The following is a 25223-nucleotide window of genomic DNA, read 5'->3' on the forward strand; positions in this document are numbered from 1 at the left end:
CGTCAGAGTAATTATGGAGCTAGAATTGTTTCTTAAAAACATGCGAGAAAAAGTTTGAGAGAAGAAGTTATCACACTGATAGAAAAAAAACATTTTATGAGAGAAAAAAAATATTTGAGAGAAAACGTTTTCATACCAAAAAAAAAAAATCTCTCTCAAAGTACTTTTTTAAACTCTAAAAAATGTATTTTTCTGCTCAGTGTGGAAAAAAAATCCCTCAAAAAAGTGTTTTTCTCAAAATGTAAAATCTCTCTCAAAATATATATATTTTTTCATCAGTGTGATTACTTTTTCCCTCAAACTTAGTTTTTGTTACGAATCATTCCAAACCTGCATTACCACTGCAACAGCGGTAGATAGCTCTGTCACCAGGTTTGATGAAGCTGGCTCATCATTGAGTCTTATAAGAAGACCGTGTTTGCTCCCGTTCTGCCTTTTGCTCTGCTGCCTGCCTGCATTGAGAACACTTGAGCTTTGTTAGTTTGCTTTTTGAGATGGAAGAACCAGAAACACCACCTTTAACTCTTTCAACTTTGAGTGATCGTGTTGGTGAGGGTGAGGAAGTAGACCACCCTTGGCCCTAAGACAATTCCTAAGTGCCTACTCCCAAAAGATTGTGAAATAATGGCCTTCAAAAATTCACTGTAGAAGTTGAAGAAACATATCAAGCTAAGTTACAAATATAACACACAAACGGCACACCAGCTTGAGCTATCAGTGAGGGCTAGCTAACTGACTACCCTGTGTAGCTGCTGTGTTGGACATTCCTGTCCTTGTACTGCTGCTATAGCCAAAGTTATTGTGAGTGTCCTTTAGGCCAAACATTTGGATTAATATAAAGAATGTGATATTCAAACCTTTGACTGCTTTCTTTAAAACTACATTACACAATACTTTTACATTTACTTTCAGTACTTGAGTAGTACATCTTAAAATAAACTACTTGCAATACTTAAGCACAAACAATTTTGAATACTTTAGTACTTTCCCTTCAACTTTTATTCAAGTCTAGGTCTTTAGTACTTCACACGTCTGCCTCTTCGCCACATGTTTTGAGCCGGTTTGTGACATAAAAATAAATCAGCAAAAGCAGAGGATACATAGCCAAGCACCCCCCACCCATAATTTACTCAATAAACATCATGCTGTGGTAAAGAAGACTAGCACTTGAGGCCTTATACCCATTAAAAAATGTCTACCCAGGTAATAACTCAAGTTAGAAGTCGAGTCATTTTTTTTTATAGCCCGCTATACAATCAGATTATATTTGCAATCAGTGGAGTCACAGTCTGCTGGAAAATAGAAAGAATGCACGTTTAAATCACTTCTGCCTTGGCTTCACTTTTCCAGCCCGGACGATGGAAGAAAGGAATTATGCTGCAGGATTGAAATGGTTTTATAGTGATTTTAAAACTTAGTCTGCTGTGAAAAGTTGTTGAAATTCATCACCAGTTTACAAACTTTTTACAGACCCTTGTAAATCCTACATAAGTGGAATACCCAAAACATAACTACTGCTACCGAAGTAGTACTACCATTACTACTGAAATCTAAGTCTGCTTTGAGCAGACATGTATTACTGATGTTTTGCTTTATGTGTGTGTGTGTGTGTGTGTGTGTGTGTGTGTGTGTGTGTGTGTGTGTAGCATTCATTCATGGCAGCCAGTTGTAATATTCTACTCTAATGCTCCAAATGCTTTTTGTTTCTCACCAAGACGAAGGTTGTAATGTAGAACGTTAATCTGCTTCCCCTCCTGTAAATAATGCGTGATTAATAATTCATAGATTGAATGAGAGACAAAATGACACTACTGACATTTGGAATAAGTAAATAGAAAAAGATGGAGACAGTGAAATCTGTTTGTGACATGATTTCATTTACGTTACATAAGCAAGCAGAAAGTACAGAAGAAAAAACAAAACCGTGTTTCCAGTGAATGGAGAGAAGCAATAGATTCAGAAACACCAAGAACACTTAGATGTCCCACATAACGTGGTGAAATGTCCCTATCAAAGGCTTTCATAACAGTCAAAGTACCAATGACAGAGATCCTACATACAGCAAAGTGTAAATAAAGGCATAATAAAAACCTCCGTTCTAAATTGCATGAAATTGTTCAACAAATCTTTAATGCTCTGTGTAAAATCCTCAAATATCAGGCATGGAAATGATGTCATGAAAAATTGCTTACCCGGTTCTTGAATTATTGCCGAAAAAAGAAAGAATAATCCTGCCTATGAAACTTGAGCCAACAAAATTTCTCATGGCCCTGTTTGCAAAAAAACACCCAACAATTTATGAAATCTCTGCCAAAGACGGCTGTGCTTCTTCAAATTGTTCCTGAAAAGAAAGCACACTATTTAGTTAGTTAGATACTTGCATTAATCCAAGCAAAAAACTTCACCTACTTATGTGGCTTTTTTCATGTGTAATCTTACCATGAAGCACTAAGCTTAGCCCTATAATACTGCTGTGTATGCAGTGCCTGTGGTAAACAGGATGAGACTGGCATTTTGTGTGTATCTCTGTTTGCCAACTTCACAGAGCAATAATAACCTGTTCAGGGATTAAAAATGGCCCAGTTTGTATTTAAGACTCCCACTGCGACTTTTTTCACTATTAAGAGGATTTGGTTGTTAATTGGAGACCTGCGCCCTGCTCCCTTATACTTTTTTTCTGTAAACCTTTAGCTCCTGTTGTTGTTTCTCTGTTTTTATTCCCTGTAGTGAGCTACCAGAATCAGTTTGGGTTTGGGGGTGTAAGCAGTAGGGGTGTGTGAAGCAGCAGAGTGTCGATTTGATGGAAACAGAGCCCCTCGATTGGCTCTCTGCGGGGACTCATGCATGGATTTGGGCGTGGGCAGGGCAGACGAGGGGGCGGGATCGGACATGTGGCATTCCTTCTCCTGGCGGACGGTGCGGAGCGTCTTGGTCGGCCGTGAAAATGTCTTTACGGTGGAGGGTTGCTCAGGGGCGGAGCAGTTAAGGAACGCCCTGAAACACCTGTAGAACTACACAAAAAAGACCCATTCAGGATTACTGTCCTTATTACTGTCCCCTGTTCAGTAACAACAGCAGTTGTACACAATAGTAATAATAGAGATAATGGGACCGATAGGACACATGGTCACAAACGTAGTTCAACCAGGAAAGACACCATTAGTGAACATGCTTTTTTAAATAAAGAGACTTTGGTTGAACCCGTAAATTAGATCAATTTAAAGACGAACAATCTTCTGAACAGCAGCCAATCGGAGATCTCCATCAGGAGCCAAAGATGGAACATATTTCACTCAAATAATTCAACAAATTAAAAACTTTTTTTTAGATGAATCAATAACTGCTTGAAATTTAGCTAATCTTTACAAGTAAGTAACTAACTCTAAGAAACAGTAATCAAATGGCAGTGTATGATAAAGTATCATCGACTTTATGTTGATGAGGCCGCTAATCTTTATTGCACATATTATGTTCACTGTTATGACGACTATTATGACGTGTACAATGGGCGGTGTGCAACTTTGTTGGGTGGTGGCAGTCTGTGCATGTACTATAAAACGAGTGTGTCCATGCAGAATGGTAACATTTTGTGTATGTATGTATGCATGTATGTATGTAGGTATTATTTTGTGTTATATTTCCTAAACAGCAAATACTGTATGTGTATGTTTCATAGACAAATTTCCTTGAGGACAATAAAATCTGCCTTATCTTAAAAGTAGTAGGCCTACACGTAGCAGCTGTAGTCATACCGTCACAGTATTTGTAAAAGTAGTGGTAGGGGTAACTGCAATGAAAACATATTGGTAGCATTAGAAGATCATGTAATGGTATTAGTTGTGTGATGCTAGTAACAGTGTATGTCGTAGTATTACAGAAACACATAGGCAGTACAGAAAGTAGTAGTTGGATAGCCAGAGTAACAGTTGTTGTATTAGTGGTAAAATATTCACATGTGAGTAGACACTAAAACTAGTACTCCCAGTAGTAGTTGTAGAAGAAGTAATTGTAGACCCAGCATCAGTAGATGATATGTACGCGTAGTATAGTTTAACTGACATCCTTCTTCTCTGCTCTGTGTTGGGAGTAGGCAGCGTGCTCCCCTGGATAAACATAGTGTACTTAGTATACTCTCTGTTTCCACACGTATACTTTAAGTCTACTACATTTCTCCAGGGTGCCGCAGATCAAAGGGTGTGCTGCATAACACATGACACCTCAGTACATCTCATTACATCATGTGTGTGAGTAGTTTCCTCCCAGCATGTTCCACCCAGGGATTCAGACTAGTTTGTGGTGCTTTTTACCTAAGAATCTTCAGCAGTTGGCTGACAATTCATCATGAATGAGCCAATTCATTTTTATTACCCCAAGGAAATTATGAAGTTTTCAAAATTAGGACTCCGTTTTAGATCTTCTAGAGTCTCAAATTCCAGTGTATTAATCTACTAAAGAGCTCTGCATGGGCGAAGCCATTGCTTTTAAAAATCAAAACTCCAGGATAAAGAAAATGAGTGGCTGTATAAAGAGGGAGTGGGTGGTGTGAAGGGAAAGAGATGTTTGAGGTGAATAAAGAAGAGAAAGGTATAGGGTGTATTTAATGTTCCCCGTTCTAGTCAGAAAAAAGCACTCTTGTGGATTATCAACACCTTCTCTATCATAGCACATCAGATTGGCAGGAATAAACACCACAAGATGTATCTGGACAAATAAATGCCGTCTAAAGTGGGAAGCAGCAATGAAATGCCATGAGGTATCCAGGGCCATAGATTTTATGATACGTACATAGTTCATGTACATATTTGCATTTTCAAATGCTGAAACCAATATGTTTTAGATTCACTGCAATGTTAGCTTTTTTCAGGCAAAGAAACATGAAGAGATCAATTAAATTAAATTAATTCCATTAACTTATAGCACATGTTCATCTTTCATGAATTGACAGAGTTTTGTTTGTAAAATTTGAATCTGTAAAAGTTCTTCAGCAGCCAGTATACGATATGAGGGGCAATGCCCTTCCTCTTGTTAGCAAAATGACCAAAACAGACGTCCCTTTATTACCTGCCATCCAACCTCTTCATCCCCCAGTACAGTAGCAGAGAGAGTGCAGGGGCAGAAAGGTTTTTCAGTAAAATATGTTAGTCTAGTCTGCCTGACTCTAAGATCCTTTATCTGACCGAGGAACAGTTATCTCTGAAATATCAGCAGCCTAACTCCGTATCTATCAATCCACGGCGCTGTACGTAGTCCTGAAGAAGCGGACTGATTTCCAATTACAACAAATTGACTACTGAATGTAGCAGAGTAAAAAAATTGACATTTGTCCACTGAAATGTAGTGGAGAAGAAGTATGACGTAAATGAAATAGTACTTGAGTACATATAAATTAGTTTCTTTCATTTACTGCATAAAAAAAAATGAAAAAAAGTTGTCATGAGCAATACGAAATAAAAAATACATTCCAGGAAAGACAACAACAACAACAACGGACCTTGTGAAAGAAAGGGCTAACAGCAGGAAAGGTGTAATTCCCATGATGACAGGTCCGGGACATGAATCTGTGCAGCACTTGAAGTCTTCAGCTCGCCTCAACACACTGTTGCCATAGTTATGGGCTGGGAGGAACTGAAGACTGAAAGTGCCACACAGTGCAACTTCCTGTGCAGTTATGTTTTTCTTTGGTCCTGAAAGTTCAGTTAGTATACACACACACACACACACACACACACACACACACACACACACACACACACACACAGTACATACAAATTAATCTTCACAACCAGACACAGCAGACTGTCATCAAAGAAAGTTAAATGTCTCCTAAGCTCTAGTTACAGAGATAGGCAGTCCAACAGCAGACAGGCTGAGGTAGGAGCAGATGCATAAAGAAAGACAGATAAAAGCGAGTGAGAAGAAGGAAAGGTCATCGCTTCCTCAAACTAACATCATATGCTAATCAAAATCAAAGCCACGTTACCTTTTGGAGATTAAAAAGATTGTCTTCCTATTCTTGTCCCGTCTGTCACCTTTCCCTTTCTTTCATCTTCATATTCGTTTGTTTCATTCATTCGATTTTCTGTTCTTCATTTCTTCTTCTCTTATAGTCCATCCCTTCTTTTCCTTTTCCCTTTTCTGTTTCTTGCTACGTCTTTGACAATAATCACTGCTTCGTCCTTACTTTATTTATTACTTTATTTCTCGCTTCCTTTCTACTCCTTTTTTCTTCCTTTTATTCTTTATTTCTTTCCTCTCATTTATCTCTGTTTTTATCTTTATCTTTCTCTGTCTTTCCTTTATTCTCTCTTTTCTTTCTCCTTCCTTCCTTCTCTTTTTTCTTTTCTTCCATCTTTCTTTCTTCTCATCATCCCTCCTCTTACTTTCATTTTTTTCTTCTTCTTTTTTGCCATCACATCCCTTCTCCACTCGTACATTGTCGACTATACTCCTTCTATCCTCACATTTTTCTTTTGTTTCTTTAATCTCTTCATTCATTTACTCCTCACTTTTTTCTTTTCTTTCCCATTATTTTTACCTTCTCTCTTTCATTCTTTATTGTCCTTTCATCACTTTACTTTTTCTCTTACCTTCATCACTAAACCACCATCTTTCATCAATGTAAAATTTTCCTCATTAAATTATGATTTTCGGTGCAATGTTTTACTGTTTTGTTTATTTATATTTACACATAGATGAGCTTGTCAAAATGTCCAAAGCAGCGAGCAGTCACGCGTAAGCTGTCCGCTCTGTGATGCTCATATTTGTTTGCAGTTAACTAATTTACTAATGACAGTGGTAATGGTTTTATTGAAGATGAAAGGTTCCACAAAGCACTTTGAAGCTTGCTGTGGTGTCAATTAGAACGTCAGGTGGCATAAACCAGATTACTTCCTCATATTTTCCTGTGCTTGAATGTCAGTGTATTACTACCATACAGACGGTGGTGGTGGTGGGGGGTGCCTTTGACACCATGTTACTAGTGCATTAATTTAAATTTGTCGAAATCATTGAGTTGATCATTGATTTTGATCATCAAACAACACACACTGACTGAACCAAACTTGGGCCGATTAGTGCCGATGCATAAATCTGAACCACCTCATAGCAAAAATATCTTACTGGTAGTAAGATGAAGGAACACCAGAAGAAGAGTGATGCCTCACCTGTTTGTTCATAAATATATAGATAACAGGGTTGATGACAGTGGATAACTTGGCCAGCAGTGAGGGTGTGATGCTTGCCTCGGGGGTCAAAAGGCCACGAGGGCCGAAGGTTGCGAGCAGAGCTGCTACTCCGTAGGGCAGCCAGCAGACCAGGTAGCACACCACCATGGTGACCACCATCAACAGCACTCGCTGGTCTCTGCGGCGGGTCACCACTGAGCTCCCACTGCGGACCTGCGAGAGGAAAAGAAAAAAAAAGTATTGGTTCAGTTTCAGCAGCTTGAATTCTAAATCATTTAGCCTGAAAACTCTGGAGACAATTCTACTTGTGTGTTCTAACCCTGGAGCCAATTTAAGAATACTCTAAACAAACAATTTCCCCAGATGTTGTTCCCGCCAAAAACACGTGCCAGCAGAAAACACATCCCATGCAATAGTTGCATATGAGATTTTGAGAACTTTGACTCACAGTAATATCAGAGACTGCCCTCACCGTTCAGAGGATTGGGTTGTTTTAAAAAACCTTTACTTTTTATGACTTGATTCTTACATTTTGATTACTCTTCCTAATGAAACAATGTTAGATTTTGTTCCCATAGGACTCGTACCATAAATCATAAAATGTACAACATTGCAACTTTACTCACAAAACCTGTGTTATATTACTCACAAAAGATTCTTCCACCACAGTGGCTTTAGGGCTTTAATTTGCTAACAGGCTAATGCATTTTCAATGTCTATTTGTTGCAGTAACATACCAATGTTAAACTGCCTGTGAGTGCTCCTCTAGCATCCAATAGAAGCCAGCTCCAAATACTCTGACTGTAATGGAGCCAACAAGAAAACTCCTAACTTTTTACAAGAAAGTACATGATCTTTCCATTGTCACGTGGGAGTCTTGTCATATTTTTGGCTGTCTTGAATCAGTTAATCTACACCCACCATCTATTTAAAGTGGTGATATGTCCAACAAACAACTCTTTTAACCCTTGTGTGGTGTTCATATTTTTCTTACACAGCCAATGATCTTGGGTCTGGTGGACCCACCACATTAGGCTTTTAAATCAATATAGCCATAACAATTTATGTAAAAATAATTAATAAATGTTTACTTTAGCTTTACCCTTTTACCCCTGTGAGAACACATTTATGATCATGTGATCATTTTTGTTTTTTGTGAGAAAACAAGGAAATTCAATTATAAAAAGGTTAAAAGAAATTAGAAACAAGATTTATTTTATCATTATTGGTGCTTATTTCTTACACTTTAATCAGAACAGGGGAAAGTGCTTGAAATGCAAACAATTTTGTAACTTTGTGTGAGAATAGACAACATAGTTTAATTGCACCTACAATTAAATACACTCAGGTCCAGTGGACCCAAACACCTCATTTGAAATAGTTATGTATATGTGTTATCTGGGGGTGTACTGTGTGCAATCATTGGAAATACGTTATTTTTTATGTTTTTCAAAGAAAATGAGCCAAGGCCAATGAGTTTGAGTTAGAAATAATAAATAGCAATGTTTCTTTTAGCAAACACTGAAAATAGGTCCCACAGACCATAACAACACACAAGAGTTAAACATTGCTGTGAAGGCTTATCAATAATGTCAATGGCAGAAGTCTCCCTGCTGCGTGATCCAGAGGGGCATGATTCCACTCGCCTGGTTATTTTAATCATGCTGGCTTTAGGTACTGCAGTAAATTAACACTTCCAAAAAAAGCCTTGAAGCATGAACCTGCCCCCTGCTGTTTTCTCTTGTTATCATGTTCTTTACTCTAACTAGTCCAGCCAGGATTATGAAACATCTAAAAAATAGTTCTTATTAGATCTCACACTGCTGAAAAACTCATTTGAAAATCAATGCCACAGACTCCCAGTGAGGGATACGGTGCCATTGTCTTCTTCTGCTAGAAACAGACAATCAAACATCTGAGTGAGAGCAGGGACACACACAATCAATACATCAAGAGAGAGAACCCATACCAGCACAACAACAACTCAACCAAATCCATTACATTTTTCATTTCCAGGAGCTGCAAATTCTTACATGACATTTAAACCCACAACAATCCCATCCTCGCCTGCCAACATTAATAATGCATACAGAAACTCCTAAATATTCATAAAATAGGGAAATATAATTTCAAAATTTTAATTAAGATTCAGATTGTGATTCAGGGTTTATGCAGTTGTGTATAAGTAAATCATTTGGACTCATGCATCTGTGGCAAACTCAGCAACACAAGAAGAGACATATCCAGCATCACTGAAGCCAGCTCTCCTCTGAGAGAAACAGCTATTCGCTGCTCAAACAGTCGCCAAATATCATGGGCAATTCTTGCTCATGCATGACCACTCATTTATTCCCAGCAAGGTTTAATATAAAGCGGTGTGTCTGTGCATCAGATGGCCACCACTTCAGAGCAAGGCACATCTCTCACATTTACTTTTATATTTTAAATTCTTGCTTGATATCTCCGCCTAAATTGTATCGTTGCTTGGTGGTTCTGATGATCACCAATTAAGCTACAACTTGTACTTGTAAATTTACTTTAAAAATTGTTCCCATATTCTTAACCAGGAGCTTTTATCAAAATACGCTACGTAGCAAAACATTTAAATTGATATTTAAAATCTATTTTTGGGATTTGTACTTCTGAAACAAACTGTGGTTGATTTGCTGTTTTTCTTAGACAACAGACAAAGTATAAAAGCAATAATGGACGAGAGGAAACTGTATTACTGCAGTCTTAAAGGTACTGATGCCGGTGTTATCTTGCAAATGTGAGCTATTAGCGTAATATCCGTGATATGAAAAAAAGATCACATAATACAGAAGGATATATGCAGATTGATGCAACAACAGCATCATAATGTGCTTGACAAAGTGCTGTAAGATTTTTTTATCAATACCAATTGCTTATGAATGCCAAATAAAAACAAATAAAGCTCACAGTGAGAGGAGACACTAAAGGACTGAATAAACTCGCCTCATTTAATCTATCTCTCTTTGTTTCAGCTTTCAACATACGGGAAGAGATTTCATCACATTCTGCAAAACCCGGGGAAGGACTTGTATGTGTGCCCTGCAAGTGATAAACATGCACGCTATGTAGACCTTCCCTCCAGGTATCCTTACACCAAGGCTGTTAAAGGCAAACACTTTTACGCATATATATAATATGCATACAGCAGAAATAGAACACAATCCCTACATGATGCCAATCTTGATCACCTTGAGAATTTTCTCTGTCTCCCCATAACTTTGTATTTTATTTTGGCAAAAAAAAAACTCTGCCAAAGATCTTCAGCATTAGATTAGAAAAGCATCAAGTTATAACAAAATGAATCTGAATATGATTGTTTTTAGTTCATTCTGAGTGATTCTTGTCTTCAGAATATAGCAACAGGTTTGTTATAACGAGTTGAATAACTTATCGGTTTGGTAATTTGGCTGATAGTTTAATAACCTGTGAGGGATTTAAAGATTTAAATCAGCTGTGCACTACATGCAGCTCCAAGCAAGATGAGGCAAAACTAAGATGTGAGATAAAGACAGTTGTCTGTCTGCCTTCAGGCTCGCTGACAACTCTGTACAAATTGGGCTTTATCAAACAACAACATCACAAACAGCTGTCACAACTCAATTAGTATGTGAGAAACTGCACACTGACTGTGATTTGTGTTTATTTTGCGTAACAGTTCTGCCTACAAAAAACAGAGTTTATGCTTTATAAAGTCGATACAGCTAACAAGTTGGCAAACAATTCCCTATTCATTGGAGTTGTGTTTGTAATGTAAGTCCAATATTCAGTATCATTTAAGCTTTGTTTTGTTTTTTCTTAGGGGAATATCTGGCAAGGCAGTTAGTTTTTGTTTTCTAACAGCTGCCTGCCATGCCTGGAAACAATTCTGATGAAGGCAATGAGAGTGGACTAAAACAGAAAAGTTGAGGGTAACAAAAAAAACCAAATAACTGAAAGATGGTAAAATGCTCCATAGTGCTGTAGGGAGCTGCAGATTTTGCTATGGGTTTGTTATTACTTATACTTTTTGTGGATTGTTGTCTAGATACTATGCAGCAAAAAAGACAAAGTAAGTCAGATAAAGTAGTATTATTAAAAATTCACCAACGAGGATCCATCAACACATAGTACCTATGGCTCTGTTTATCTCATTTTCCCAGTTTGATTAATTCAGAGGGCATTATTCAGACTGAAGTCTGAGGAGCCACCTTCTCTCTCTGTGTCTAACTCCCTCAATCTTAAGGTGCTTAATGGCGACCTCCAGCAGATGTGAAATCATCTGCCATTCTGATACCTGCACCAAAGGAGGCAATACCCATCTTATCAGTCTAAAGGTCAAATTCAGGCTGGAATGGAGAACATTCCATCCACTGTGAGGGAAATTTACCAAATTAATTTCAAAAGCCTGGCACTTTGCTTGATTGAAAGCCATGAAGTCTCTCTCTTTCTCATGGGTGGGCCAACTTTTCTGGGTGAGCAAAGCAGAGAAAGGGGAGGTATGCTTGCCCCTTATGACCTCAAAAGGAGCAAGATTTAAGATCGGCCCATCTGAACTTTCATTTTCTCAAAGGCAGAGCAGGATGCCATGGGCTTGGTTTACACCTATCGATCTGGTACGATCTGGTACGAGTTCACAAGGTTGCATTTCAAAATAGGCTTGAAGTCAAAGTCCAGAAAAGAGAGAGTTGACGTATCCAAATCTATCAGAGGATGTTCTTATAAGTGATCAGTTTCTATCAGTATGTTTCCATCCTACCAACTGTTATGCATGTGCAATACGTTCATTGCCACATAAAAAACCTTCAGAAAGGTTCAATAAAAAGATCAAATCTGTGTGGAGCGATGATGAGACTGCAACATACCTATAAATTAATACATGAAACAAACAAATTACATCATTCCATCACGTTTTCCACACTGTTTACCAAATTGTACTTATATTTTTTTACAAGCAAGCATGTGTACTCACACACAGACAGTGTATAGACATGAAAATAATAAATTAGTGTTGGCAGCTTTAATAGACAAATGTTGAGATGTCAAACATGTGCGCCTTCACTGTGCAGTACTTGACTGAACATTCAGAAATGCCGGTGGCTTTTGAAGCTTTTATAAATATACTTTTATTTCCTCAAATCTACCTTGAAGTGTTCTGACTGGCTCCTAGACCCGTCCGCTGTGATTTCGATTTAGACAGTACAATGGCTCAGCTCACAGCATGGCTGAGAATGGTCTCTAATCTCTGCTTTGAGCCCAGTTCAATCTTGCAAATTACTGATTCGTAAGAAATTACATTTGTACAGAGGCCGCAAATATATTTCTACATTCCATGATTTTCACTCAACTGAATTAAGGGCTTTGCACAAGTCCGTAAAAATTGTTATGCACAGAAACCTTTTGAAACGTTGCAAACATTCCTAATACAAGTGTGGATGATTATGTGTTTGCATTCTATTAACACATCATTTTTTTAAAGTCAAAGCCTCAGAGCAACTAACTTACACATGTAATTCTTTAAGAGGAGATTTTAGCCAGCCGGCCTAGTCTTTTAAGTTTTCCAATCTTTAAAACTGAATGATCTGTTTTTTGCCCTGATGTATTTTTAGGGAGGCTAAAACTAAACTAAAGTTATGTTGTGTTTTTAACAAAGGAATGTTATCTCTCTTTGGAACAAACTCTCTCATTGACATTTGCAGTGTATCACACCTGTCTGATGGCGTGCAGCAGATTTCCATAGGAGTAGAGGATGACGCCAAACGGCAGGACCAGGCAGAAGGTGAATAGGCAGACGATGTAGGAGATATTGTTTGCCGTTTGGGTCTTCCAGTCCACTGAGCAGGTGGTGCCTGGGCCCTCGGGCCCGTATCTGCTCCAGCCTAGTAGCGGAGGTACAGTCCAGGCCACAGAGTAGAGCCAGGAGAAGCAGATCCCTCCCAGCGCTGGGCCGAAGTCTCTGTTGTTGGCTATAGTTGGCTTCATCATGGTGAAGTAACGCTCGTAGGACAGGACAGCCAGGGAGATCAGGGAGACGATGCCTGAGCAAAGAGAAGTGTAGACAAAGTGGTCAGTAACAAAATACTGTGGCATAAATGCGGCAAGACACATGGAGGAGCTGTTAATTATGTTTTCAGTATCAGGTCTTGTCTCTGTACATTTATGAGTTCATTTATATGATTAATGCAGATGTGTGTTTGCTTCAACTTGTAGCAAGTCAAACACATTTGTATCTTTAAAATATGATTTATAATATTTTTCCCTTTCATTTATTTTGTTCTCTTTTTTTGTGCAAGTAATAGTTGGACAATGTGAAAATGATCAAAATCCATCCCAAAGGGACTTACCATCTCCAGCAGAAAACACTGTTCATGAACTGCTTGAAAAACAGCTCTGTTGTTGTTCAGAATTTAACTCCTTGACAAACATGCATAATTGTACGTCACTTTGTAACACACGTTATGTGGCACGCCCTCAAACCAAGCTAGTTAGAGTGGAGGCCTGAAGAGTTCAGATAGTTGTATCGCAATTTCTGGAGACAGTTTAGAATTAAAAGGTTACGTATGAATGACTAATTAGTTTGAAACGTCTTGCTCAAACAAAACTGGTTTGGCTTGTTCTGCCTGTGTTTTCGGATTAGATTCACAATTTTTTTGGGGGGGTTCACACTAGCATGCTTGTCAGGGCCTGCCCTGCTCTGCTTCTGACTGGCTAGTAGTCCTTATCTAGGTACAGCGCATGTGTGACTCCCAACAAATGTAACAGAAGCAAGATGCCTGTTTGTCTTTTTAAAACATCCTGCAACTAAGATTATTTTCATCATTCATTTATTAAACCTAAAATCATTTTCTTAAATGGTCAATTAATCCTTTGGTTTGTATTTACCAGAAAACTATTAAAAAAATAAAATAATGACGTTACAATATCCTAAAGCTTAATTTCATAAAACATATCCTCTGTTTAACAGTCCAAAATCAATTTACTCCAATTAAGTAAAGCTAAACAGCAAATTCTCACATTTAAGAACCTTTTATACAGGCACTTGGAGTAGGCAATGGTTAGGTTGGTTAGAACGCAGTGCCCTGGATGGGCGCTGCGAGGGGCACGGGCACAAGGGGACCCCCGTTGAGTTTAGGGTTAGGTGCCTTGAAGTCAACGATCGCAGTGCTGCCTCAAAGTCAAATTTGGGGGTTTAAAACACAATCAAGAAAAAATTCCGTAGTAATTAATCAATGATCAATATAGTTGTTATATAACTAAAAAGTACACATTTTACATAAAATATAGGTGGCTGTAAACCATTCACATTAAAACAAACATGCACAGAAAGAATGATTTGCATTAGAGCAGAGGCAGGCAGCCTTGCAGCCTTGCTCTACATCTCAAATCCATTCAGCTATTTTATTAGAGTGGATTGTTGCTAAAGTAACCAAGTCTTAAATCAGAGCTAATCAGCACATACGGGTATAATTGCTGGTTCCAAGGGCACTTTACTACACTGAGTCTCCCCAATCATAGTGCCTCTGTGCACAGTAAGGGATTGTGATTGGCTGACACCGTGGCATGTTTGGTGCAGATAGGAAGCCGGGGTCGTTGAGAACAACAACAAAAAAAGATTGAGAATCTTGAAAATAATGGGAATGATTGTGTTTGCAGATGGATGAAGAGGGAGTAAGAGTTATTACTGATGCTCTTGGGTTAGATAAAGCATACAGGCTCCACAAGTCTCCCCTTATGGGTCAAACAGATACTTCAATTACATAATAAAATTAAAAGTTGAAATATTAAAAGATGAAATCACATGGGATTTTTTTTATTGAAATATTAAACTAAAAGAAACATGGAGGAATAATAAGACACATAAGCCCATCAATGAGTATGGTTACATGCACACCAATATTCCACTATTATTCCGAATCTCATAATATTCAGAATTTGATACAGGTCATGTAAATAGCATTTTTGGGTTGGATATTCCAAATAAGGCCTTTTTCTGAATAAAGCATTTTCCGATTAATATGTGGGGTATTCCAGTATTATTCTGGTTTAGAGGCATTCCTTGAACATGAACAGTATACAGCGTCTTAATCTGGCATTTACCCCAGTTCATGGCCTCTTGTTTGGGCACCCCAGGTATAAAAATTGTATTAATGTGCATAAAGAAGAAGATTTTATTTCCATCATTTACACTTTCAAAATAACAGAAAACTAAAAAATGGCATCTGAAAAAGTTTGGGCACCCTGCAGAGTTTATAGCATGCCCCGCCCCCTTTGGAAAGCTGACACCTGACAGTGTCATGGATTGTTCTCAATCATCGTCTGGAAAGACCAGGTGATGTCAATCTTTAGGTTTTAAATGCTAAGACTCATCTGACCTTGGCCCAACAATCAGCACCATGGCTTTTTCTAAGCAGTTGTCTAGAAAACTGAAACTGAAAATAGTTGGCGCTCACAAAGCAGGAGAAGGCTATAAGAAGATAGCAAAGGGTTTTCAAATGCCAATTTCCTATTTTTGGAATTAAATTTAGAAATGACAGTCATTAGGAACAGTAATAGTTAAAGCAAGATCTGGAAGACCAAGAAACCAACTGTTATGCATTGGGGGGGCGAGCAATCATGCTTTGGGGTTGTATTGCAGTCAGTGGCACAGGGATCATTTCACAAGTAGAAGGAAAAATGGATTTAATAAAAATTCAGGAAATTTTGGACGCTTACTTGATGCCATCTGTGAAAAAGCTGAAGTTAAAGAGAGGAGGGCTTCTACAAATGGATAATGATCCTAAACACACCTCAAAATCTACGGTGGATTACATCAAGAGGCTTAAACTGAAGGTTTTGCCATGGCCTTCACAATCTACTGACCTCAACATAATTAAAAATCCATGGATAGACCTTAAAAGAGCAGCGAGTGACAGACAGCCCAGAAATCTCAACTACAAGAAGCGTTTCCAAGCAACATGGTATTAACTCTGACGCCATTTTTTTGTTTTATGTTAATTTAAAAGTGTAAACAATGGAAATAAAATCTAACTTTTTGTGACAAATAATTTGAATGCCTATTCTGTCATTTGATGCCTTTTGGAGATTTTTCCATCTTTTCTTGGCTTCTTAATGCACATTAATAAAAGTTTTTACCTGGGGTGCTCAAACTTTCAAACCCCACTGTACACAAACCAACCAGGCAACAGTTTGCAAGGCTGCAGACCTGATAAGAAGGAGAAACACAGCTACTTTTGAGCATCATCAAAGAGTTGGATTTCAACAGGTTCTTGGATATGGGCACACATCGCTACGCCGACCTTTCCAATAAGCCGGTTGAAGGAATGAAAGAGGGAAGTTGTGATCACACGGTCCAACAAGTCCTCCACTCCTGGTAAACTTTTTAAAAATTGTTTTCTGCACAGCCACATGTTAACAGGAATATTAGTGGAATATTAATTTTCACTAGCCATGGAAACAGTTTTGTTGTAATATTGTCTTTCTTCAGAATCAGGGCCAAAAAGTGAATATTATGTGCATGTATACGTAGTCAATGTCCTAAAGTTTTGTGTAGTTATTGCACATTTTAAACTATTCTGGTTGAATAAATTTGTAGCCAGGATTGTTAATAACCTATGGGTTTTTTTATACCACCACTAGGGGGCACTACATTTTGAACATTAACAAATCCAAGACATTAATTTTTAACACAATTACAGAAGAGCAAAAGGGGTGACTGTGGTATGGTTTTGGAAACCCCACATGTATCCATGGTTGTTCATAAAGTATGTTATTTAATTTGTAACAACCTCTCTTTGAACATCAGCAAAACTAAGAAACTGAGAATGGACTTTGGCCCTCAGGACCAACAGGGCCCAGGTGGAGAGGGTAAACATCTTCAAATAACTCAGGGCCTGAACCACCAGCAGGGTCTCATGGCAGTTTGTGAAATGGTCATGTTATTTTTAATCTATTGATTGATTGAATCGTGTAAACGTTTCTCTCTTTTCTTTCGTGGTGGTGTGCCCGAATTTTAATCTAATGTGTTTCCGTTTCTCCTTTTTTTTTCGTGGTGCTAAGCACCTAATAGGAATCGTCTATATGGGGGTAAGGAAGTTGCGTTTAGGAAAAGAATAACAGGGAAAGGACACATCACACACTGGGACACAATCCCTGGCCTCCGGGTTTATGTGCAACAACAATGGGATGGTTGTGTTTAGGGAAAAAAAATGGGGAAATTAATTGCCACATGGGTGAGACGATACCCGGTCTCCAGGGTGAAAGACCTGTGTATGACACATCCACCACCACCCCATACTCATACTACTTGCATCCGCAGTCGTGCTGTGAACACGAAAGAGATTAAAATCCGTGCTCACCAACACAAAACCCCCCGGACATAAACGTCTCTGTGTACATGAATCAATAGATTAAATAGCGTGACCATTTCACCATAGAGGATTTATCACGGTCCTCTTAGGTGAGCAGTCAGAAACTTGGTAAAGAAAGCCTGTCAGTGTCTCCATCACTTCAGAGGCCTAACCGTAACCCTTCAGACTTGCCGAAACTGATTTTTAGGCTTTGTTTTAGCAAATATCTAGAAAGATACTGCATATAGCTTCTGTAAATGGAAAAGACATTGCCCCTACACCCCTGAATGTTTACATCAGCAGAACCATTACAGACTCTCAGCTGTACAAGACATTTACAGTAGAAGGGGCATAGGAAGGGTTGAGAGGATCATAACAAAACCTCAATAACCCCAACTATAGACATGTTATGGAATTAGCTTACAGACTATCTGATAACAAATTGTTGGGTTGACAAAAATCTATTTATCAAGACCGACATGGTTCATACAAGGACTAACATCAAATCTGTGTCGAGATTACAAAATAATTTTATAATCATAGATAAGTAATTTTGTATCTCCTGCTTAGTTTAATGGATTATTTTATCGGTCTGCCACCTTAGCAACAGGGACATTTCTCCTAAGAGCAACCACTTTTCCATTAATTTCCTGTGAACACAGCCCACTTCGATTCTCCATCATGCATTTAACTTTTTTTTAAATTTTATTTTAATTTTTTACCTGAGGATGGATTCTTCTTCACCCAGCTCCAAAGTGGTGCGGAATAGATTCATGGTAAAGTAAATGACCCTATGTATTCCACCTGAGTCAGCACAGGAGCTAATCATCTTTCATTGTCTCCCTCTTTTTCTTTTTCTCTCTATAGTATTATATAAATCGTAAAGAAAAGTGGAATCTACCTCTGACGGTTTGGTCTCCCTCTCCCTTCTTTCTTTCTCACCTCAGCCTCTCTCTTTGCTTCCCTCAGTTATACTTTCTTGTTTCCCATCCAACTGACGGTAAAGTTAAGTATCACCAATATGCAGAACACTCAGCACTACTTCCAGCAGAAGAGGAGTGTGTTTAACATGCACTTACTGCAAGGAACTGCAGGAATAATCTAGCATATTTTGCAGTAGTCTGATATCTTAACCATCATGCATATAAGTGGATGTAGGCCATTAGTGAAACTTGATTTCCCCAGCCATCCTGGACAGAGATGATCTTTAAGGTTCTGATTGATTTTTTACACATGTGCATAACAAGTCGAGTCAAACTTTTGTTTTGTAAAACAAGTTGGATTCTTTGTGGTATTAAAAGGTACATAAAAGTCTTAAATGTGCTGTAGGTAGGATTGTGAAGATCCAGGATTTAGCCAAATAATTTGAACATCGACAACTTCTCAGACCCTACCCCCCTTTCTGCTAAAATCCAATCCCAACCCACCTTCTAAGCCTCTCCCCCCAAAAGGGAGAATGAATCCCTGTGCATGAGCAGTGATTGACACGCAGTAAGACACCCCCCCTGACCCTAATTGGTGCATCTGAACAGGGAGCGGTAGATTTTTGCAAACCACACTACAGACTGTAAGTGGCGCAGAGGAGCCTGATTTTCCTTTTCTTTTCTTTTTTAATTACCTGCTTCATGTAGTTCTGCTCGAGCATTGGGTCATTTTCAGCAAACAAGACAGAAAGTTAATTTTTTAAGTCATACCTATTGCGCCTTTACACTGAACTTAGTAAACCCTGCAGAAACCCTGAATGGATCATTTCAGTTGTCACAAAGATCTTGACTGAGTCAAAATGGCTGGCCACTAAACAAGAGACATGTACTTTTTGCACTTCACTGCCTTTCTCATTTTTGCACTTATCAACAAATACATCAACAAAGGAACACTGGGAATCCATTTGCATGTGACACATTTGCTTGGCTGTAACACAAATATAAAGCACTTAACACAAAGCTACTGTAGCTGAATACAAACACTTAAGAGGCAATGCAATTCAAGCAAATGGGCTCAGGCATCAATTTGTTTTCTTCTAAGCACATACACAATCTAGCTTGAACTCTGCTCTTTAAATCTATTCTGAATGTTAAAGGATCAAATAAAGTAACTCCCTTTCACTAAAGCTCCTACTTTTCCAATTTACTCTTATATTAACGTGGCTGAATTGCCTAATTGAATCATGTAATAATTACTATTTGTTCTTCTTGAGTAACAATTACACATGTACACTACACTTGTCACCGTTGCTTACATGCTTTCCATCAGCCAGAGTGGTCTGCAATGTTAAACAACTTGAATTTAACTGAGGCATTTTCAACTTGGGCTGCATTCTGTCTTGTTTTTCCACAATCTGGTCAATACTGACCAAACTACTCACATGAATCTTTGATGCCCAGGCATCTATCTCTCCACTCCAAAGAGCCAATGAGCAGACCAGTCCAGGATTCAATCAATAAACGACTCATTCAGGTGTTTTTCAACTGTATGTTTCTAAACCTTTCACGTGCAGTTTTGAATAACTTTAGAATAATATAAACCCAAATTCCAATGTAGTTAGAACGTTGTCTGAAACATAAATAAAACCAGAATCAAATGATGTGCACATCTTTTTAAACCTATGTTTTATTGAATACACTGCAAAGGGTAAATACCCAAATGGGTAACATGCACATCTGAGCGACCACCATTAAAGGTAAAAGGTACATACAGGTTTTTGGAGCAATATAAGCTACCATCCAAGCAATGTCTTTTTCAGGGATGTACCTGTTAATTTCAGCTAGACAGGAATAAGCCACATTCTGCACATGTTAGAACAGTGTGACTTGAGTGAGTTGAAAATGAGTGTGGGTACTAGAATGGCCTGGCTGCAGTCCACACCTGTCTCCCATTGAAAATATTATCATACACTGTTAAGCAACTGAAGTCATACATTAAGCAAGAATGGAAAGCAAAAAAAACTCAACAACAAGTGTCCTCAGTTCCCAAACGCTTACTGAGTGTTGTTGAAAGGAAAGGTGATGTAACCCAGTGGCAAACATGCCTCTGTTCCAGCTTTTTTGGAACGTGTTGCAGGCATTAAATTCAAAATGCAAAAAAAACGTTTATCAGTTTAAAAATCTCATACAACATGTCTTATCTTTGTAGTGTATTCGATTGAATACAGGTTGAAAAAGATTTGTAAATCCTTGTATTCTGTTTTTATTTATGTTTTACACAACATTCCTACTTCATTGGAATTGGGGTTTGTACATCACACTTTTCTAGTGGATTAAAGTCCCTTTAGAGAGCAGAATAAAATCACAAAGGAAAGAAAGAAAAAGCTTGATCTTATTGGTTTTTGCTGGCAACATTCATCATGAAAGTTCTCAGGTCGTAGATAAACTGCAAATAAGATATAAATTGTGCATGTCTCATAACTAATTAACTGTCAGTTTGTTGAAAGATATGCTTGTAGCACCCAGGATTGTATTGGAAAGCTGTTGACCCTGTCAGCCGCTGTGTAGTGGAGTTGTGGAGGAATGGAAACAGAAATGTTCAATATATTGGGAAAAAAGGGCAAGGCAGTTTTATTTATGAGGCACATTTAATACACGGAGATAGATTTAAGGTGCTGATCACAAGAGTCTAGACAAGAGATCTTGAAAAACATGATCTGAGGAAAAAAACCTTCAGAGCAACAACACCACAAGAAAAACAACACCTACTGCACCTTCCTGCAGGTACAGACTCCAAAGCAAGATCTCATAGAAGGCTACACCACCTTTTGGAAATCAAACTTCCCAAGAGAAAACAACCGATCTTAGGAGCAACAACACCACCTCATTGCAAGACCAGTATCCAGAGAGATAAAAACTAATTTAAAAGCAACAACACAATGTGTTATTAACCCGGAGAATACAAGAGATTGAAGAGCAGCAACACCATTTCAGAGAGAAGTATAGAGATAGATGATGACATGAGTAAAAAAGAAAAGACTGTGTGACTGTACTTTAGCTTTGTTTAAGTAGTTGCATTTACTCATGCACTCAATCACAGAGTCCCTTAAGTAGGCCAACGAGAAAAGTGTCTTCAGTGAGAGCACGAAAACACTGACAGGCACAGCAGGATCACCCCTGGATCCTTATCTCTGCTATGGTTGTCTTCACGCAACGACTAGAAAATTAGGATCCTAGTTTCTGAGCAAAGGGGTGACACTACTTAAGACTCGGCAGTAATTAAGAGGTTTTTTTTCCTTAAACAGAGTGGTTGCAGGTTTGATGCAAACTCTGACAACAGTCCTGTGTGCACACATTTAAACACCAGACACGACCTCTAAGGATAAAGATAAGGGCCAAACAAGTGCAGATTTGCTATGTAATACGATCAGAAATGCTTTTTCCATGTTTTAATGTTTTTTTTAGTGTTCATCTCTTCTGCATCTATCATCTTCCCCCAAAATAGGAAGTTAGCCCCGGGACTAAATATGAATAATAACACATTGCGTTATTGTTTATTAATGTCTGCAGAAAAAACTGTATGATCCCTGTCAGCAGTAACCAGCACAATACCCTCAAAAGTTGTTAGGACAGTGATTAACATGAACTGCCCAATAAACTTTGTCACCAGGAGTCTAATGTTTGGAGTGAGTTTTATGATGTCCGTTGCTGTGGGTGATGGAAGGTTATTTTCTTCAGACTCTTGCAAGGTGCAAAAGAGCAACTCTTGCAGAACAAATCTAAAGTATAGGCTATTATACTCACTGTGAGAGCACCCTGCTACCACAGTCTTGTTTAAAATTGAAGATAATCGTTTTGGACATAAGTGCTATGAGTGGTCAAATTGAAATTTGGAAGCCAGATTTCCACATTTCTATTTGATTTTTTAAAGTTAATATGTAGAGAAAAGAAGGTGATTTACAACACACAGTAGACTGGCTGGCTGGCAATGGAAGTAACATCTTTTTTTCCAACTGTTAGAAGTGGAAAAAAGAGAAAAAAACACGATGAGATTGAACCATTCATTAAATGGGTTTTACATGCCAAAGGAAATAAAAACAACTGCTTACCTAAACATGAGTTAACGAACCCATACCATACGCAGCCTTCGCGTCCGATCAGCCAGCGTCCTTGGGTGCTGGCCGCGAAGCTGAACGGGGTGCCCAGCACGCTGACCAGCAGGTCGCTAGCAGCGATGCTCACCAGCAGGAGGTTTATGGGCGTTCGCAGAGCACGGTACCGGAAAAACAGCGCGAGCACCAGGAGGTTATTGAGGAACCCAAAGGTGCCGATGAAACCGAGGCAAACCGCCACCACCAGGTGCCCTTTCGGGGTCAGGGACGGAGGAGGGAGAGAACCGGACACCTCTTCGTATGCGTCCGTAGACGCCGTGCCACCGGCTACTCCACCCGGACAGTGCGCACAACTCAGGCTCACGTTGAAAACGATCATACCGGGCATAACCGCCAAGTTTGCAACTGCCCGAAGTTTGCACCACGGGACGGAAGCATCCGGTCTCTGGGTGCTATTGACTCTGTCAACCCATCTGGAGAAGCGAAGACGCACGAGGAAGTCCAGCTTTTGCGCCTTGCGCTCACATGACAGCTTTAAATAAAAGAAGAATTACGTGTAATTGTAAATGCTGCTATCCAGTCCACGAGATCTACTTGGCGAATAAGTCAGGATTCAGAGAGCAGATGCTGGTCCGCACCACACCGTGCGCTCCGGATCCGGAGAGGTGTGCACTTTTTCTTGCGCGGCCACCGGTCCAGCGTGCGGTGCGCCGGAGCTTTTATCACTCACAGCGCCTTTTTAAAGGTGTGTGTGTGTGTGTGTGTGTGTGTGTGTTTGTGTCTATGTGTGTGCGTGAAAAGAGAGAGAGAGAGAGAGAGAGAGAGAGAGAGAGAGAGAGAGAGAGAGAGAGAGAGAGAGAGAGAGAGAGAGAGAGAGAGAGCAAAGAAGTTATGGAACCACCGCATAACAATTCTTTTTTTAGGTAAACTGCAAATGAAGGAATTTGGGATTGAAAAACTGTGTGACAAGTCCATCCTACAGAGCAAGATTCCACTTTTCTTTACAATTTGTATAATACTATATATGGTATTATATAACTACGCCTATATATATATACACACACACACTTATGAAGTCCACAGGTACAAATTAGTTTTGCACCAAATCGCAAGAAGTGTTGCAAAAGTCGAGAGCGCAGCCTCGCCGCTGTGTGATGGAGAGAGCACACTGCAGCGACAGATTCGAGAGGTTGCAATCACTGAGTTGTGGTTGTACTGAAAAAGCGACTGAAGAGGAAAAAAAACAAAAAAACACGAGTACAGATTTTTTTCCACAAGCTCTCAAATCATATTCTACAAGTGCTCACATCCCATCTACGCGCTCTCACATTTTGCACCATATTTACCTTCAGACACGACTTGCATACTTCTGCAAGTAATGTGTACGTAATGTAATAAAGTGAAAGACACATGTAGCTCCCCCACTCTTTCCTTTGTACATTTTGTTATTCTTTGATTTAAAATGCAACCTCGCCAAAAGATGCACTTTGCACCTCCAGGCTGAGATGAATTATAAATTAAAGAAGAAGTTATATTTAATACAATATGTTTATTAAAAATGTAGCATTGTTCAAAAAAGTTAGGACTCATTTCACAGAACTGTTGTCTCTTTGAAGGGACAAATACCTGTCTTTAAGAAAAGTCATTTTTATCTTTGGATTATACATACTGGCGTGTACTCTGGATTATACAATATCATGAGCTTAATTCTCTGATAATATTGCTTTGTACATGTTCTCCTACTTGTTAACATCATGCACTGCCTGAAATAGGAGTCCATTTTTGTCTCCTAAAGTACAATCTACACTACGGTATCCCTTAGGGATAACGTTTGGATCTATGTGAACCAATTTAAGGGCTATAAAGATACTTCATGTTGAGTGTTCAGCGCAATAGAAGTAAAAACCTGTTTGCTCCCTGTTAAATAACTCTAATTAATTTGCACATGTGATTTAGATTTTCTTTTAGATTGCTTGTGTCGTGTGGTGTAAAATTGGGTTTTATGTATTGTATGCACAGGAAAGATTTTTGCATTTTTACGTTTTTTTTGTATTGTTGTATTTTTGTTTATTTGGAATATGTGTTTTAAACAACCTGAACACTAAGAAAACAACTTTAGTAATTTGACAACACATGCGCAGTACTCAGCAAACGAGCTGCAAATAACCACAATACAACCAAATACAAAAATGAGCTGCAAATACAGAAACGATGCAAAGAGAAAAGCACACAAACTCCGAAAAAAGAAGGGATGCAACTTACAACTTTCAGACAGGTTGCTCACGTCACGTCTCAAGCTCAGTTTGCAGCTGCGCAGTAACGGCAGCACTCACCTGAAAGTGCTTCTAATAGACTTCACTGGTCTCCGGGGAAAACAAAGGGGTCACATTGTCAATCCTGGACAGTCCCACAGTGATGCCCCTGATTGGTGAGGACGGGGAGCTGTTGGTACCTGATGTGTGCTTCCTGCATGATCCATCATGCACATGTTCCACGCTTCTGCCATTAGCCTCCTCCGGTAAGTTAATGTTAGTTTAGTTAACAGCTAATTCAGTTAACTGCTAGCCAACAGCTTGATTCAGACTAAAAGAACGTCAACTTAAATTAAACACTAGGTAAAGCAGGCTACAACTAACGTAACAGCCGTTA

The 25223-nt window shown here is 38.8% G+C and overlaps 1 protein-coding gene and 1 long non-coding RNA gene across 3 annotated transcripts; one reads left to right on the plus strand and one right to left on the minus strand.

The window, feature by feature from the left end:
- Positions 1-1862: 1862 nt before the first annotated feature.
- On the minus strand, positions 1863-23313 carry tmtopsb (teleost multiple tissue opsin b). The gene is made up of 4 exons (XM_034861618.1): positions 22572-23313; positions 12903-13231; positions 7164-7397; positions 1863-3011 (listed from the first exon to the last, which is right to left on the minus strand). The coding sequence occupies exons 1-4, from the start codon at positions 22960-22962 to the stop codon at positions 2715-2717; spliced, it is 1251 nt and encodes a 416-aa protein (XP_034717509.1). The 5' UTR covers positions 22963-23313; the 3' UTR covers positions 1863-2714.
- Positions 5038-18953, plus strand: LOC117937568. Of its 2 annotated transcripts, none has more exons than XR_004655182.1 (2): positions 5038-5048; positions 18852-18953. It is a non-coding gene; the product is annotated as an uncharacterized LOC117937568 (long non-coding RNA). The 2 variants fall into 2 exon arrangements; XR_004655183.1 differs by lacking the exon at positions 5038-5048 and adding an exon at positions 17731-17752.
- Positions 23314-25223: the final 1910 nt, after the last annotated feature.

Source organism: Etheostoma cragini, chromosome 22 (assembly GCF_013103735.1).
Source record: "Etheostoma cragini isolate CJK2018 chromosome 22, CSU_Ecrag_1.0, whole genome shotgun sequence".
In the NCBI taxonomy this organism is placed as follows: domain Eukaryota; kingdom Metazoa; phylum Chordata; class Actinopteri; order Perciformes; family Percidae; genus Etheostoma; species Etheostoma cragini.